At 38.2% G+C, this 17,967-nt stretch overlaps 1 protein-coding gene across 1 annotated transcript; it reads left to right on the top strand.

The window, feature by feature from the left end:
* Positions 1-1,989: 1,989 nt before the first annotated feature.
* LOC119652072 (bacchus) lies at positions 1,990-17,679 on the top strand. The gene is made up of 3 exons (XM_038056012.1): positions 1,990-2,429; positions 16,201-16,366; positions 16,447-17,679. Exons 1-3 carry the CDS (start codon positions 2,316-2,318, stop codon positions 16,503-16,505), a joined length of 339 nt encoding a protein of 112 aa, XP_037911940.1. The 5' UTR covers positions 1,990-2,315; the 3' UTR covers positions 16,506-17,679.
* The last annotated feature ends 288 nt before the right edge of the window (positions 17,680-17,967 follow it).

Below are 17,967 nucleotides of genomic sequence, written 5' to 3'. Positions count from 1 at the left end.
CGCAGATGTACGTGGAACTCCTTAACGATGTATTGTTAGACTTTGCTGAAGATATTTATGGTGAGTCCTGGACTTTTCAGCAGGACAACGCTTCAATACATTCTGCTAAGTTTACAAAGCAATTCTTTGCTTCCAAAAATGTGCCTTTATTGGAGTGGCCTGCTGTCAGTCCAGACTTAAATCCAGTGGAGAATTTGTGGAGTATTCTTTCTCAGCAAGTCTATAAAAATGGCCGCCAATTTGACACCCTCAAGGACCTCAAAGAAGCTATCAAGGAAGAATGGGCCAAAATCGACGATTCTACGCTCCATTCCTTAATTAATTCTATGCCATTTAGATTAAGTCAAGTGGTTTATAATAATGGAGACCATACTAAATACTAAAATATCAATTCTTGTTTTTATAGCTTATCTTTCTTATTTTTTTTATAATCTAATTTACTTTTGCACATATAAATATTTCCATCGGAGCTTAACTTTTTCACTTTATATTGACTAAAAGAGCCAACAGAATAAAAAGGGCAATCTATTTTTTGTATTCTTATATTAAACCTGTTTCAATAAAAATATAAACAAAATCAAATAAAACCACTTTTGTTATCAATTTCAAAATAATTGTTTGCACATAAAATTATTTCGCTGGGTGTATCAGTTTCGGAAAGTACAAATCGAGGCCTTTCATTTGATACCCTACACAACTATATGCGGTGAAAAAAATTTTTGAATCCCCCTTTTGCATATATGAGGAGCCCCCCTTTAAACTCCACCTAAATTTATGCCACTCGCTGTATGCGTGGGATTTCATAGTTCCCATCTGCCCACCAAATTTCTTTCGGATCGGTTTAGCCGTTTTGGAGAAAAATGCATGTGACAGACAGACAGACAGACATTGAATCGATTTTAATAAGGTTTTGTTTTACACAAAACCTTAAAAATGGTTGCTTCTTTTTCATTGGTGTAGATATTTATTCCTGCAAATACCGATATTTCGGGAACCACTTGTTCCCTTCATCAGTGCTAACAAGTCATATTTCAGTATATTGATAAAGTAAAGCTTTGGAATGAGCGCTGCGTCCATGTTTATAACCACAAACAACTTCGTTTCTGTAGTAGAATTTGTCTAATATTTTGGCCTCATTAAGATTGTTAAACTGTCCATTCCTACTCATATTATGTTTAGCAAATCCAAGTTGATACTATTAGTTCTCATCTATAGTATTCGACAAACGCATTGAAAGCCAAGCATAGCTCCCACAAGTCAGCACTCGTAGGTAAATACTCCCTGTTGCTGCGCTACACAAGCCACTCAGTGGTTTCTTGTAATATCTTGCGAATCGTCATGGATGAATCACATACGAGAGTCGGTCGTTCAACAGAAATGTGCTTCTAAATTTATAATAATTAACCTGCGCAATTTGTTTTGGAAGAAAATGAAACTATTCCTGACAATGTTAGTTAAGCGAAACACCTGACTGTCATTAAATACAGGTTGTGTTCATAGCAGAATAGGAAGCCTCCGGTCTAGAATGAAACAGTTCCGTGTGGACTGAGAAATGCTTGAAAAATGGCGAAAAATGTTTTAATTGCAATGATCGATTGTTACACTTTGTAATTTTTAAATATTTGCTGCCTAAGTAATTTTCGCTGTGCGTTGCTTTCAAGTCAGCGCTACACAATTGAGGGAAGATTCAAATTTTCGCGCCACCGCCATTTTCATTCTGAGGCAATTCCGATACTCATGGCGAGCGAACATATTTTCAGTGTACACACTCATGAAGCCCTCCGATCCAAGCATAATTGAATTTGAAATTATCGGAATCGGGGAATATGTATTTTTGGAAAATAGAGAAAATTCAGTTTTGATTTACTGGATTAAAACTGGTTGATGGGGGATAAAATTGAGGGTGAAAATTAATTTGAAAAGATCTGGTACATTTGAGCATGGGAAATTTGAAAGACCGCGCCATGTTCGATTTTGGCAGTGGGATGAAAAGCGGCGTTCAGTCGTGTTTTAGATCTCGTGGAAGACGGACGGGTTAAATTGGAAGTAGGTTCCGTGCAGAATTCTTTCAATTTTTTTAAAGAGAAGAAAAAAATAAAAGTGATCCCCGAGTCGGTGGAGTTATTAAGAGGAAGGAGAGGGATTGTCGAATAGCCTTTGCGAAGATAAATCTAAAAGGCTGTGGGAAGTGTGTGCGCGCGATATTGACGACGCGGGTTCTCGCCAATAGAAAATTTAGTTATTAATTGTACAGAGCGTAACTTAACCGGAAACTTATTCGCTTTGTAATAAGTTACATAAATATAAAACAAAAAATGAGTTCGACAGAGAAGAATAGCGACGTAGCGGTGGAGAAGGTTGCCGCCGAGGAGAATTCAACACCAGCGGACGCAAAAGAGCCAGTCAAAGGAACAAAAAGGCCCGCCGAAGTAAGTATCCGAGAATTAGTTAGGATTTCATTGTTTTCCGCGAAATGCCCTAAGCGAGCGTCCATGCAACGCTTACCGTTTGTTGTGGAGGCCATTGATCGGGACGAGTGAGCGTATTTATCGTGTGAAAGGAGAGTCCCTCGCGTAGTTGGCTTGCAATGAATGAAGCCCGGCTGCCGGTAGCCGCCACGGCGGGACACGACTTTTCCGCCGAGCGGCTGGTGGGTACGCGGTTTGGATTATGTTTAGGGTGCGTCGTCAGTTGGTGCATTATGTGTACACAAATCACTCGCACAGCAGCGTCTCTTTCTCCACCCACTTGGTTTGTGTCTATTTTTCGTTTATGGCGTTAACGAGACTAAATTCGTAATTTGCACCGACGATTTTCTGTTATCGTTCGTTGCGAGATTGTCACTTTTTCTTGAAGGCAGTTTTGAATTGTGACACGGTCACATTGCCGCCCTCGGAGTCGTACACGGGCTTGATCCGGGGTTCGGTGAGTCCTCTGGTGATAAGACGCTACGCTCGATGGTCAAACAACAATGCACGCCGGCCGGTTTTCGGTTTCCCGCACTTTGTTGTTGGAGGTCGATCTGCGCTTAAGGTGAAAGACGGACGTGGGGAGAGGCAACGTGAAGAAAATGCCGCGAGTTTGGCTTTGGATCATTATCTGCTGCATGGAAGCTAGTGCGATAGACAGATGGATGGGTTCCGGGCTCTGGCTTATGTGCGGACGAGTCTCTTCCACAATTATGCTTCTCTTCCGAACGCTGTGCTTGTATCAAATTTGCTATTTACCACCGTCTTCCTACTACAATATTTTTTTCGTGGTTTTTGTTCTCCTTTTCGCCCATCGCGGAGGCATTGGCGCGCGCTTTCTTGCGTCTTGTTCGTGCCAGTCTTTCGTTATGGCCTATGGGTTTTCTGGCCGGTGCTGTGCTTGTCGGTAGCATTCCGCCTGGGTTGGCTTTGATTCTGGGGAGAGGAACTGGTTTTCACGTCCGAATGTTGTTGCGTGCTCGTTCAAAGTTTCGAGAAGAAATTATTCTCCTTGGGTTCTAACGAAATATGGCATAGCTTGCGCTCGGGGACGGGACCGTATAGAATTATTTTTCACTTGTTTATTATGTGCGAAGTGGGGATTAGTGATTGAGTGCAATGACTAGGCTTTGGGGGGAGGAACGCGTAAAGCCTAGAAGAAGGCATTTAGATATTTAATGAACAGGCGAAGGTGCTGAAAGAGAAGTTCTAGAAGAATTTCAAATTGTCTCTGGTGCTCAATCGAGCCAGAAATCAGCGTGTATCCCTCCACGGATGTCACTCGGTTTTCCGCTTGCATATGTACGCACACCATCTCACCTGCCACTGACGCTACGCCGATGCCAAGGGAAAAACAGACGCGACCAAGCATTGCACGTAAACATGATGTACGCGCGGCGGGAAAAATTCGTAAATAATTGAGCGGAAGGATTTCGAGAGCTCGAATTGTCCTTTGGTAGTTTCCATGGGTGATTGCGTATCTTTTGTAGGCGTTATCAGTTTTTAAATTTTTTTTTTTTACTGCCCTTTCTTGGCTTCAGCTAGGTAATAACTCTCTGCCTGTCTCTGTTCTACAGTCGGGGTTGGATTGTGTGAATGTGTTGGTGTATGAGGGGAGGTATACATGGCCTAAAGCAATTTGTGGAAATTGGGCGCGCACTCATCTTGGAAGCGACTGTTGGTTGATGGGTCATGTTTGGTTTGTTATCTGGAATACAGAACTAGTATCAGTTGGTGTATTTATTTTTGAAAATAATGGCGTCAGCAACGGAAAGTTGTAGCCGAGGGCAAGGGGGCTGCTTTCCTATTTGTCCCCGGAGGTTTATCAAGCGTCTATCCTTCAATTTTGCATCTAATTTAGACCAGTAGATTCAGCAGCTTCAGATTCATCAGTTTTATCATTTTCCCATGATTCATTTGCCATTTTTAGTTTAATTACAAATAGGAGGACGTCATTTTACATACGCACGCACGCACGCTCCTCGTATCGTACGCGGCATGGGGAAAGTCTACATCTTTTTATGTACACACACATTTGAGAGAAAGAAAAAAAGTACACGGCTCGGACCAAGCTATACAGACGCGAAGCTTGGCGTCAGTTGCACAGTGTCGGCAGCTGCTCGGCCGTTGGATTCTTCCCCTATTGCCAGAGGTCTGCCGGTATATATGTCACCCTCTACTAGTGCACATACGCCAAAGAGACACAGATATCTGCGTCTTTCCCTCGCGTTTGTCGCCAGTGGAAACGGCAGATGTACGAGAAGAGTTGGTTGGAAAGAGCGATTAGCAGGGATGAAGCGGTGGACGGTTGAGTTCAATAATTGGCGGGCGTTTGAGTTTGTTTTCCCTTGTAAGAATCGTTGGACGGGAGCATAGTGAGTGAGCTTGACGGCTCGCAGGTGCAACTTGGAAACTGGGCATTTCCATGGCTTCCCGCTGTAGCGTCTTGTTTGTATCTTGTCTCTCATCTATTTCGTTCCGTTTCGCACTATCTGATGCCCTGTCGCCTTAGCACAATGGCTGCTGATCAACCATTCAATTAGTTGTAACCAGCACTATTTGTTCCGTGATGTGTAGTAAAAATAGATGCCGTAATATGTAGTAGGGCTTGTGTGTGGATCAACGTTCGTCCTCGTCTCTTAAGTTATCAATGGTGCGCTCGTTGAATATTTCTACACATCAGTCATGGCGGCCAAAGTACATAATGGCAGCTTGGTGTTAGTAGGATGTCTAGATAAGTTCTAATCCGTGGATGGTATCTGTGCGCCGCCGCTACGCGTCACATGCTTTTGATATCCATTCACCTGAATATTTGTCGGTTATAACCGCTGGCGAATGGCATCAATCCCGTGCTTGAGGAGCATTCTTTTGTCAGATGTACATTGGATAGCAGAAGTTTTTGTCGTTTTATGGTCTTTTTTGAAAAAAAAAAGAGTTGTTAACACTGAGCTAACTGACACAGGTGGTTAGCCACAAGATTTGTCGGATGTTGAGGGTCTAAAAAAAACAAGGCGATTATATGTTGGTTTCAAAAAGGGCTCTTGAATGTTGATATTTTCGAGCGTAGTGAGGTTGTTTTTTTAAGGTTTTATGTAAACATAAAATCGGTTTACTGTCTGTCCGTCACACGCATTTTTCTCGGAGACGGTTGTAGCGATTGACACCAATTTTGCTAGAAAGATGGGGAACCTCCACCTTTTACGTCAAAGTAAGGGAGGGGGGAGGGTGGCGTAAATTTTTTTTCATCAAATATAGTCATGTTGGGTATCAAATTAAAGGGCTTGGTTAGTACTTTTCGAGCCGATCTTAGTTTGTTAGAAAGGTGGGTTTGCGGGGCTTGAAAGTGAACATTTTTTTTAACGGATCCATTCTCAGAAACTATCCAACCGAAAAATCGGAAAAAAAAATCAAGAGCCTACCACTGTATGGTAGCTAGGCTTCGAAATACTCTCCATATTGATTACTATAATTTTTAGTAATTGGCAGAAAAGCCCCCCTTATGCTCACCCTAGAATCACGAAATGTAAGCTTCATCATAGAGCATGATCCTGCCAAATTTTGTGAAAATCGCACTACTACTAACAAAATTATACTAGGTCAAAGCTGTCTCTTCTCTGCAAATACAAAACTTTGAATGTCAATATCACATGAAGGTGGATATTTTCACATAATATGTGCAGATATTACGTGCCTACGTACTAATGGGTTGTCATGTTGGAAATTCCAGCCAATGTTATTATTCTCATCTAAATTCGGCATCAAAATGGCTTCCAGAAGCTCAGTAATAATTTTGGTTGGTACGATTCCCTGTCCAAGGTTACCGGGAAGAGAAAATACCTCCCAAATCATAACACTACCACCTCCAAAGTTGCGACTCATTCGAGGAGCTTCATTTTTTTTTAGATCGTGTCAAAATGCCCTAAATTCAGCTGGGCCGTGAAGGTTGAATTTCTTCTCATCCGAAAAGAATTACTGTCTCCCATTCTTCCCATTTCATCCTTGATCTAGCAAATTTGAGACGACCCTTAGTATGTGTCGGTATTAAATGAGGTGCTTTAGCAAGCTTTTTTATATTTAATGCTGTTATCAGTATGGAAAATCTGTTGCACTCGTCTCTTTTTAATAGGAAGAAGTAATTTCAACATGATCTGGAACGAACCAAAGTTTATTTCTAGTAGCGCGGATGCTTTTTTTTGTGCCGTATTTTCCTTGTAATCTAAAGAAATTTCAATTTCCCTCAAAATCGTTCTCATTATGCAGCCCGAATCTTCCACACCTTTCAATTACAAAAAAAAAAAATGTTTCAAAAGTAATTTTATAGACGTTTTAGTAGTTACCTACGTTTATAGAAATTGCGCACTTGCGAATGATTGGTTTCAACCAAAAAGAAAATATACAATTTTCAGCTGATCTAAATTTCGCTGTCAATAACGAATTCTCAGGAAATCAAGGACCTTATATTCCCTTCAATTGTTTCACACAATCTTCGCATTCTATGCATTTTCTAAGAAAAAGAGAAAAATGTGACTGCGTATATAGAAATTGCGTTCACTGTATATGGTGTCCAGGCCTATGTAAATCCTTTATTTATTCTTCCAAATTAATTTCATCCCCTTCAAAGTAATCTCCGTCCGTTAAAACGCACTTTTGCCAACGGCTTTTTCTAGTCCTGGAAATAGTGAGAATAGTCTTTCGGTATAGCCTTTAAGACCTTCGATTCTGTTTTTATGTCCTCAATCGTGTCAAAACGGCGTCCTCGCATTGGTCTTTTGAGTTTGCTGAATAGCCAGAAGTTACACGGAGCCAAATCAGGCGAATACGTTAGTTGCGGAATGATATGAATCGAGTTTTTGGCAAAAAAGTCACGAAGAACCAATGCAAAAGTTCCGAAAAATTGAGCGATTTTGACACCAATCGCGACCTGATGCGTTTGAGACACAAAACATCCTTCACAATGATTTGGGCTGAGCCAAATGATATTCCAACATTATCAACGGGGTCTCTCTAATTGTCAATCGACGATTTCCAAGCACTAAATCTTTGATTTTTTGGACGTGGCCCTCGTCGGTAGACGTTGATGGTCGTTCAGAGCGCGGTTCGTCTTCAACGCGCTCTTGGCTCGTTTTGAACTCATTGTATCACTTATAAACATTTTTTTGTGCCATAATTTGATCACCAAAGGTTTTCCGCAACATTTTCAACGTATCCGCATAAGAATATTCGTTCCGCAAACAAAATTTGATGCAAGTTCTTTGCTCAACAAATTCACCTATTATAAAAATCGAAATATTCACTCTTGGTTGTTTACAAAAACACTTGTAACTCGGAGATAACTAAATCTTTTGACAAACAGACGCCTGGCAAAGGTTATAGACAGTCCTACCAACGTAGGAAAAAAAATTACTTGCCTTCCTAATGTCCAGGAGTTTTAAATGACAATTTCATCTTACTTTTTGATCACAATAGTATTCCATTTAAGGCTATCAATTTTTAAGGTTTTGTGTAAACACAAAACCTTATTAAAATCGGTTTACTGTCTGTCTGTCTGTCCGTCCGTCACACGCATTTTTCTCGAAGACGGTTATAGCAATTGACACCAAATTTGGTAGAAAGGTGGGAACTGTGAACGCTCACGCATACAGTGAATTACATCCCTTTACGTCGAATTTAAGGGGGGGTCCCCATACATGCAAAAGGGGGGTGTAAAATTTTTTTTCATCAAATATAGTCATGTGGGGTATCAAATTAAAGGTCTCGATTAGTACTTTTCAAAGCCAATCTTAGTTTTGACATTCGTTGAAAGGGTGGGGAGCGCGGGGGGTTGAAAGTGATCACTTCTTTAAGGGGGCCATTCTCAGAAACTACCAAACCGAAAAATCAGGAGGCTGCCACTATATGGTGCCTGGGCTCCGAAATACCTTCCATGCCGATATCTGTTTAAATAAAGTTAATAATAGTATATTACTACAATTTTTTGTAATTGGTTAGAAACCCCCCTTAAGTTCATCCTAGTACCATGAAATTTTGCAGTGATATAGGCTATAATATGGAGCATGATCTTACCAAGTTTGGTGGAAATCGCACTATTACTAACAAAGTTATAATACCTCAAATTTGTTGCTTCTTTGAAAATTGAAGACTATGAATGTCAGTATCACCCGAAAGTGGATACTCTCACATAATATATGGATATATTACGTGCTACGGACTAAGAAATACACAAAACCTTTCGTACCTGAAGCGTCCAGCTTCCGGTTTCCCGACTTGTTATGAATTGTCAGTTTTTTAAGGGTTAGGCCACTATAGACATTTATAAAAAAAGTTTTTTTGTTTTTCTTGGAATAATGCCCTAGCACACCCCATCCTATTCAAAGATTTAAGATGGAAAGAAGAATATTTTGAATTTCGGCACAAAACCGTATCAAATTTGTAAAAAAATAATTTGCTCGGTTGTTGGATAAACGAATTTTTTTATTGTTTTCCACTACTGTATTTCAGGAATCAATCGCTATTTTCTTCAGTGCATCACACTTTGATGTTCAGTTTTTGATTAAAAGATTTATTTTTATTGTTTGAAAATATACTATTTTGAAGAAGGGAGGATTGGTTTGCAAAAAAATACAGTAATTCTACTGTTTTACCCCGTTCGTTTTTTAGTAAGGAGGAACCAAAAAAGAAAATTCTGTCCGAAATGCTGACTAAGAATTTTTATTTCCCAAACGCTGATGTTTCGAGGACCAGTTGTCTTAGTCTAGACTAAAATTCACGGAGGTAAATAACTGGTCCTCGAAACATCGATATATTTTAATCTACACTAAAACTCGCCGAGGAAGAGGACAACTGTTTCTCGAAATATCGATATATTTTAAGCTATACTAAGACTCACTGAGGGAGAGGACAACTGGCCCTCAAAACATCGGTATAGGTGAGTCTGACTGAGGAAGAGTTCAACTGGTATTCCAAATATCGGTATAGGTCGTTCTGACTGAAGAAGGAGACGATTGGAACTGGAAATATCGGTATAGGTCGACTATAGACTAAAACTCACTGAGGAAAAGGACAATTAGTCCCCGAAACATCGGTATACGGGACATAAAAATTTGTGTTCGGCATTTCAGGAGAAAATTAGTCCTCCTTTCCGGTGTTTACAGTACCGTAGCCAAACAAAGTAAAGCATTATTTGAGGAACATCTTGCTAAATTGATGCTAAACCAGAGAAAGTGTAAACTTAATCGTTTTTCTCATAAGAGGATGGCACGAATCGTTATCAAAGAAAAAAGTTTTTTTTTTTTTCTTGGAAGGTATTCAAGCGCCACTTGACGCATCTTAAACTTTTCTTCTTCGATTTCTAAGCGCGCATGATTCGAAGACCCGTTTAATCCTTTGTCCATGTCGCATAATAGTAAAGTGCCCTTCGCTACTTGGGGATTCGTTTTTTCACGAATCTACTGTAAACAATAAAAAAGCTTTCTTAATCCACTTTCCGGTGGTTTTTAAATTTTGTAGTGGTATGAATTTAGCAGGGGTTTTAGTAAATTGACAGACAATAATATCCGATTTTTAAATTGGTTGCGATAAATATCGAGACATAAGTTATTTCGTTTTGTGCTAATAAGCTGTGGAGAGGTACATTATATTTCGTTACCTTTAAGGTCTAAAATTCGATCACTTTGGGTTAAATTTGTATATTTTTTGTTGTAATTTGTTATTACGACTCCGGTTCCAAACTATTTGAAGTTTTTGGGAAAGTAGTAAAATAGTGATCTATCGATGAAGTTGGAGTTAGAAGCGTCTTCACTTGCCCTGCCAACATTGTCTGCATCATTCGCATTCACATCTGGTTAAGGGCGCTCCTGTAGTTATAGATATCGTTCATCGTCGGAAGAACAACGACAGATCCTTTTCTTTCAGTACTAAACATATCTTCGGATTTCCTTCCAACTATTTCCTGATATTTTTTTTTTTTTTTTAATCAAGAATTCAACTGACAATGAACACAAATAACGCCATTATGACGGAATTTCCACACTGTTTTTAGCAGCTAGCAGAGCCTATTTCCACCTACAAACATTTTCGCTCTTATAGGGACAAAGTTTCTACTTTTGTCAGTCCTCATGTATTCCTAGGAGTCTTGGCTGGTCAGCAAGGAAAATTGCGAACTCTAGCGGTCCTTTGGCTGTAGGGCTGTACAAACAAAAAGGTGTTTTGGAAGTCGTCCGCGGCGAGCAGTAGACATTCTGTGGTTCATCTAATACCATACCAACATTTTTTTCATGAACTACATAAGTGTAACTAGTGAAGTAGACACGATTACAATTTTAGGATACTTTTTCGCAAAATGACGGGGCTTAGAAAAAAAAAATTCCCTTTTTCGACGTAAAAAAATTCTCTTTGTCAATTGCTAAAATCGTGTGTGCTTCATTAGATACTCAAATGAACAAATTACAATTAAATTTTCATGTCGATCGGATAAAAAAAAAAGTTCTACTTCTCGCCAATTTTGAAAATGTGGTTTACTCGTTTCAAGTTTAAAAACGATATAACTTTTCGAAATGATAACAATATGGAAGATTGCCTTGGAAGATATTTTTCCGTTTTTTTTTTGGCTAAAAGTGTCTAATTTAAGCAAATACGTATTTCGGGAACCAACTGTATCCTTTTGAAGAAGTGACAGTTGTGGACAGTTGGTCCCTGAAATACGTATTTGTTTAAATTAGACACTTTTAGCCAATAAAATAAAAAAATATCTTCCAAGGCAATCTTCCATATTGTTATCATTTCGAAAAGTTATATCGTTTTTAAACTTGAACCGGGTAAACCACATTTCGCTAGTTCTTCCTGATAGCTGTAGTAATCATTTATCAAGTTGGGACTTAAATTGGCAAAACTTCGATTCTGGCGGTAAAATATTAGGCCATATGCATCAGTAATAACCTTCAACTTGATGAGGAAACATGATAATTGCAAGAACTTCACGTACTTCTATGCGAAAGCTTGTCCCTTGTAGGGACGCTACTATTTCTGGATTTATTATCTTTTTCTCTCTTAACTGCTTTTGAAGAACATCTTTTTTTATTTATTTTATTTTTCTAAGAAAAATTTTCAATCAGAATTGAGACCGTAGTAAAATATATCCGACGTCGGTTCTTATGACACTTTTTTAAATTAATTTTTTCAAGAAATGAGACTAGTTTATCGCCGGAAATCAATTTTTTAAAAGAATTAAAGAGAATTCTCTGAATTTAGAATATAATTTCATATACATGAATGAAGTTGAAATTTTGACAAGACAATTTTCAATCAAAGTTTCCTTCGAAAAAATGATAAATTAATCAGAGAACAATTGTTAGTTTCAAAATTTCTAATAATTATTGAATATTCCGGAAATGGAGGGTTTTTGGGTTCCGAAGTCAATGATGAAAATTTCACTTTCTCAACGGATGGAGATCTTTTTTTTCAGTACGCTGCGGGAGCGCGATAATTTTTTTTCATATGGTCTGCTTGGTAGGTCTCTATACGCTTCGGCCAACCCGTGCAAAAATTTTTTGATCTTTTGATCATCTCATTCCAACAAAATCGTTTACCCCTGAGCGAAAATTTTAACATAATTTATGGTTGCCATTCACTAGTTGGTAGGGTATAGATAGTGCGTCAGTCACACCTACGCGCCGTCATTCGCAGTTGGGTGAAAAGCGCTTCAGTTCTTCCACCAGGACTTCCAGAGTCGCCTGCATTCCTCTTCTTCAATCGTTGGTCGTCCTGGGATAGTGGGTTACACTACATGGCAAAGCCAGCAATGGAATTGTTGCTCTTTCTTAATGTGTGATCTATCCAATGCCATTTCCGCCTTCTGATATATACAAATGACAAATATATAGGGCTTGTGACTAGGCCAGGTGAGTAAGGTGGATGGGAAAGCCATTCAAGTTGGAATTTGTAAATCGCCGGCATGATAATCACGGGGGTATGCAATGGCACATCGCTCCGTAGTATAATGATTTTGGAAAAAACGGCCATTTTCCTAAAAGCTCTCGTTTTTAGACTGTCATCCATCGCGGCGTTCTCCAATGGTTTTCTCTTATCTTGCATCTAGAATAATGATGCATCCGCTTCCTTCGGTCGCGAAATCCGATTTTTTGCATCATTAGATCATTGGAAATGTTTATTCGAATGTGTCATTGGTCTACAGTGAACCAACTATCAGGTCTATCGCTAAATGTTGATTCATTATGTGGTAAATCCATTATTCGGACATGCTAATGGAGTCTGTTGTCTCTCCAATCATAACTCGTCGTCTAGCACGATTTTGATAAACATCAACGGTTATTGTTTTTGGTCGTCCCGAACGTTTGTCGCCTACAGTTTTCACACATACGTTTTCGACTGTCAAACTCAAAAAGGTCCATACGTGACAATTACCGGATATTGATAATAGGTCCGTGTCTCATAAAAATGTGGTGTTTGCTCAAGTACTAGCTTCCATTGGAATGTTTTTGGTGGCGATTTTCAAAGTTCAAATATATTCCATTGGTTTATCTAATTTATATTTTTCAAAAATCTTGTGTCGGAAAAGGATATATATAAAATAGGGCTCTGAAAAAGTCCAGTCTCTATATTTAAATAAAATGCTTTAATACTCAAACGATGCCTGTACATTTAAATTCATAGAAAAACACGCATGACCGACCAACACCTTTGTCAAACACCAACAAGTCGTCGCAATTTCAAATGTGTGGATCGAGTGTTTGGCTTGGTTTGTGTAGGTTTGCAAACGCTTGTAGTTGAACCGATCGAGCATCCACATAAAGTTTATCTGCCATACTTGCTTGTTCAGATCAGACATGCCAAACGTATGGATGGCGATGTTTGATTCCCCAAAATCAAGCCAAGTTTGCAGATATCTGAAGTTTTCGGCAAGTGCAAACGCGTAAATCCGGCATTACTATATTGCTAAATCAAAAAATGGACTAGAATTTCACACCTAAATAGAAAAGATAAAAGTGGGCCAAAATAAAAAAAATGGTTGCTTCTTCCAAGATATTGTCGCCTATATCTAGTTGCATAGAACTCAATTGGTACCCAGTATAAGGTGGGATTTGTTTTGGCTGTTTTAATCGATGGTGTAACAAAAAATGAATGGCAAAGTTTCAATTTTCCACATTTTGGTAGGGAGTGGTAAGCGGTCTCTCTCTTCAGCTTTGACAATTGAAAGGGTATGGCTTCTCGAAATGGTTTTTATTCTCATGGTTAAAGTACGAATTTTCAACATTACTCTTTGCGGGGTAGGGAATGGCAAAGTCTGAAGGGCGAGGTCGATTCTTTCTTGCTCCAAGAATTGCGGCGGTAAATTTAATTTGAGGCAATTTAATCGGCCATGCACAACGTGTGGATGGCGATGTTTGATTCCCCAAAATCAAGCCGAAAGTTTGTAGAAATTTAAACTTTACGGCAAATGCAAAATCAAATAAGTCGGGAAACCGGAAGCTGGACGCTTCAGGTACGAAGTAGCAGGTAGTAAGTAGCACGTAATATATCCATATATTATGTGAGAGTATCCACTTTCGGGTGATATTGACATTCATAGTCTTCAATTTTCAAAGAAGCAACAAATTTGAGGTATTATAACTTCGCTAGTAATAGTGCGATTTCCACCAAACTTGGTAAGATCATGCTCTTATATTATAGCCTATATCACTGCAAAATTTCATGGTCCTAGGATGAACTTAAGGGGGGTTTCTAACCAATTACAAAAAATTGTAGTATACTATTATTAACTTTATTTAAACAGATATCGGCATAGAAGGTATTTCGGAGCCCAGGCACCATACAGTGGCAGCCTCCTAATTTTTTTCAGATTTTTCGGTTGGGTAGTTTCTGAGAATGCCCCCCTTTAAGAAGTGGTCACTTTCAACCCCCCGCGCTCCCCACCCTTCCAACGAATGTCAAAACTAAGATCGGCTTTGAAAAGTACTAATCGAGACCTTTAATTTGATACCCCACATGATGATATTTTACACCCCCCTTTTGCATGTATGGGGACCCCCCCTTAAATTCGACGTAAAAGGATGTAATTCACTGTATGCGTGAGCGTTCACAGTTCCCACCTTTCTACCAAATTTGGTGTCAATCGCTATAACCGTCTCCGAGAAAAATGCGTGTGACGGACAGACAGACAGATAGTAAACCGATTTTAATAAAGTTTTGTGTTTACACAAAACCTTAAAAATGAATGGGGAAGGATTGTCGAGGATTTTACGCCTAAATAGGGAAGATAAAAGTGCGCCATAATTAAAAGAATGGTTGCTTCTTCCGGAAGATTGTCGCCCAAGTCTAGTTGCGCAGAACTCTAAGATTAGATTTTTTAGGCTTCTTAATCGATGGCGTAACTGAAAATGAAAGGTAAAATTTGAATTTTCCACATATTGGTAGGGAGTGGTAAGCGGTCTCTCTCTCTTCAGCTTTGGCCATTGAAAGGTTATGGTTTCTCCAAATGGTCTTTATCCTCATGGTGAAGTATGAATTTTCAACCTTCCCTCTGCGAGGTAGGGAATTGGAAAGTCTGATAACGCTAGAATTCTGAAAAAGATTTCCTGTGAGACATTTTTTTTTATTCTCAGATTCAATTTGTGTCATGAAAATGGACTCCACTTTCGTTTGAGGGTATTACACTGCTAACCTATTAGTTTTACTGTCCTATATACGGTAGCTCTCCCCTTTTTCACATACACTCTCAAATTATCACTAACAGGGTCGTGTTTTTGGCTCTTTTGATTGGTAACAGAAACAAAGCCCAGAGAGAGAGATTCGCTGCTCCATAATCATCCAGAGGCATCGTAACCAAACAACATTGCTTAGATATTTTTTTATGTCATTTATTTATTACTGAATAACTCAGTTTCGGTTACAGTCTTTCAAACGTCTGAACCCCATAAAGATTCCGGAGAATCAGGTTCATGTTATGCAATAATCACGTTTGCCCCAATCGAAATTGAAACGAAAATGTTATCATCGATGAAGCCACTGGTCACTATGTGAGTTGTGGGGACCTGTGTAAAGCTAATCTCTCACATTTTATTTATACCACGGCAAATTAATGAGGGGTTCTGAGTCGTGGGGATAAAATACTAATCGGCTAACTTCTAACGCAAAATTTCTGGTTGGAGGCGACTTTGGTTTTTTTGATAGTGAAGTCGTTATCACAAGAAGTCGAACTAAGCGCGTTGCTACAACTTGCGGTGTGAAGTCAAATTGAAAAGATATTTCAGGCCGCAAACAATTGTTTTATGTATGCTTCCCTGATTTGTGAAAACCTAAATGATAATATTGCTGTGAAATGACGGTTTGAAAAGTGTTTTCTTATGGAAACAACAATAGTCGTCGACAGCTTTCGTTTTTCGCGATAAGATAAGAATTGGAGGGAAAGTGGGTTTTAGTATAAGTAAATGTGTTCATCACTGAACTTCGCGTCGATGAGAGATTCAGAAGAATCGAGATAATCGTGGGGTTTTGACGCCCCAACTGGTAGACATGTGAATCAAGCTTTGGTCCACGTCTGTCTCCTGTGTAATTTTTTTTCTCGCTTGGCAGCTTGACATCATTTTGTTCCGATATGGCTTGGTGCAGGGTTACAGTCGATTCATAAACAGGCTCTATTCTGACTAAAAAATACTTTCGTTCAGAACCGGAGTTACAATTGAATACTTAGTAAAAGCTTATTTTTTTTTTCAAACAGGACAAAAAAACAGAAACAAAGAAAGCGAAAAAAGAAGAGAATGGCGGCAACAATGACGATGAAGATGAGGAAATCATCGAAGAGGAGGAGATCGATGAGATGGAAAGTGAAAACGAAGAATATGACCTGCCGTTCGATGGTGAGGAGGAGGATATAGATGGAGAAGGTAATGATAGTCTCTCGGGCAATTGGTTATTCCAAAAGTTGCTTATTCCATTCTTTTATTCTTATTTTATCCAAAAACAGATGAAGAGGGCGAAGACGAAGAAAACGAAGGCGAAGAAGAGGGCAATCAGGTGTTATAATAATATAATTAGTCAGACACAAAGCAAAATAAGAGTTTTTTCTTATTTTTTTTTATTTTAAAGAAACAAGATTTTTGTTCTTTTAAAATTAAGATTTAATATATTAAAAAAAAACAACAAAAACAAACATGAAAATAAGAGTAAAAAACAAAACAGATAAAAATTAAATATAAAAAAGAGAAAGTGAGTAAATAAGAATTAAAAGAAGCAAAACAAATTTTAATAAATAAATTACAAAACAGAAAATTTTTTCAAGAGATTTCAAACTTAAAACGGAGTGTGTGTCCTATATTTCTTCTGTATAATTGATTTGACATTGTTTTCGCTGCATATATATACGCCATGATGAATATGTGTGCGTGTGGGTTATTCTGCTCCTAAGTCATTAATAATTTCGGTTACATTTTTGCAGTTGAGATGGGATTTTTCCCATCTTTTTCAACTGTTTCGCGCACTTATTTGTAGTCTTACTCCACTCGTCAATGCCTGAGTAAAATGAGAGCTTGTGAAAGAGCTATTTGAAATGCATAGATGAGCGTTTCTAGGGAAAAATTGGAAAAAATAAATAAAATAATTTCATTAGATTCGCTGGACAGGGCTGATCCTGTAATAATAATTGTATGATTATCTACAATTCTTGTTTAGGAATATTCGCGCCGATTTAAATGATGTGGGAAAGAATAATTGAGCGAATGGTGTCCTTCCCAACTTTCTTTTACGGTGAAAATTTTGTCGAATGTATCTTTCCTTCGGAATTTTATATAATAAGTTTTTTTTTTTTTAATTTTTAATTTAATGACTACATATAAAATGTATCTTCTAATTTATGCAGTACGTACGATATATAGTTTTAGAATACAATTACGATAGCAATTATTTCTTTTTTATATACGTATATTTGAATAACTCCGTATTATCAGATTACTGCCGTTTTCTCGATATAAAAGATTTTATTTTGAGAAAGGGTACTTCATACCACTAAAGAATTGTACTATTGTATAGATCTAAACCAATTTCCTTTTAAAATTTAGTGTTCTTATACGAAATTACATAGAACCAAACATTGACAGGAAAGTTTTAATTGTTAAAAAAAAAAAAATTCGATGTATATTAACAAAAGTGATGATTACATTGCAATATACAACAAATTGTGAATAGGACGTTAAAATATTGATTCAATTCTTTGAAGACAGATTTATGTTAGTATTGTTTTGGTGGATTTGGACTGCTTTCAAAATTTCACAGGTAATTGGTGAACATTATTGGGTCAGAAGTGTTTAACTTAGCTCTGCTATTGAACATTTCCTCAATTTCTTAGTCGGTTTTGATTTGATTTGATTCCTGAATTTTATTTGCCTAAAGAAGGTGAAGAGGTTGCGTAAGTTGATGTTTCATTGCACATTCTGATTTTGGATTTCTAAATATATTGAGTTAGGGAAAAGGAAATGTCGTATTTGTGATC

This window comes from Hermetia illucens, chromosome 1 (genome assembly GCF_905115235.1).
Source record: "Hermetia illucens chromosome 1, iHerIll2.2.curated.20191125, whole genome shotgun sequence".
Taxonomy (NCBI): domain Eukaryota; kingdom Metazoa; phylum Arthropoda; class Insecta; order Diptera; family Stratiomyidae; genus Hermetia; species Hermetia illucens.
Note: the sequence above shows the minus strand (reverse complement) of the source record. Positions and strands in the feature narration are given on the sequence as shown.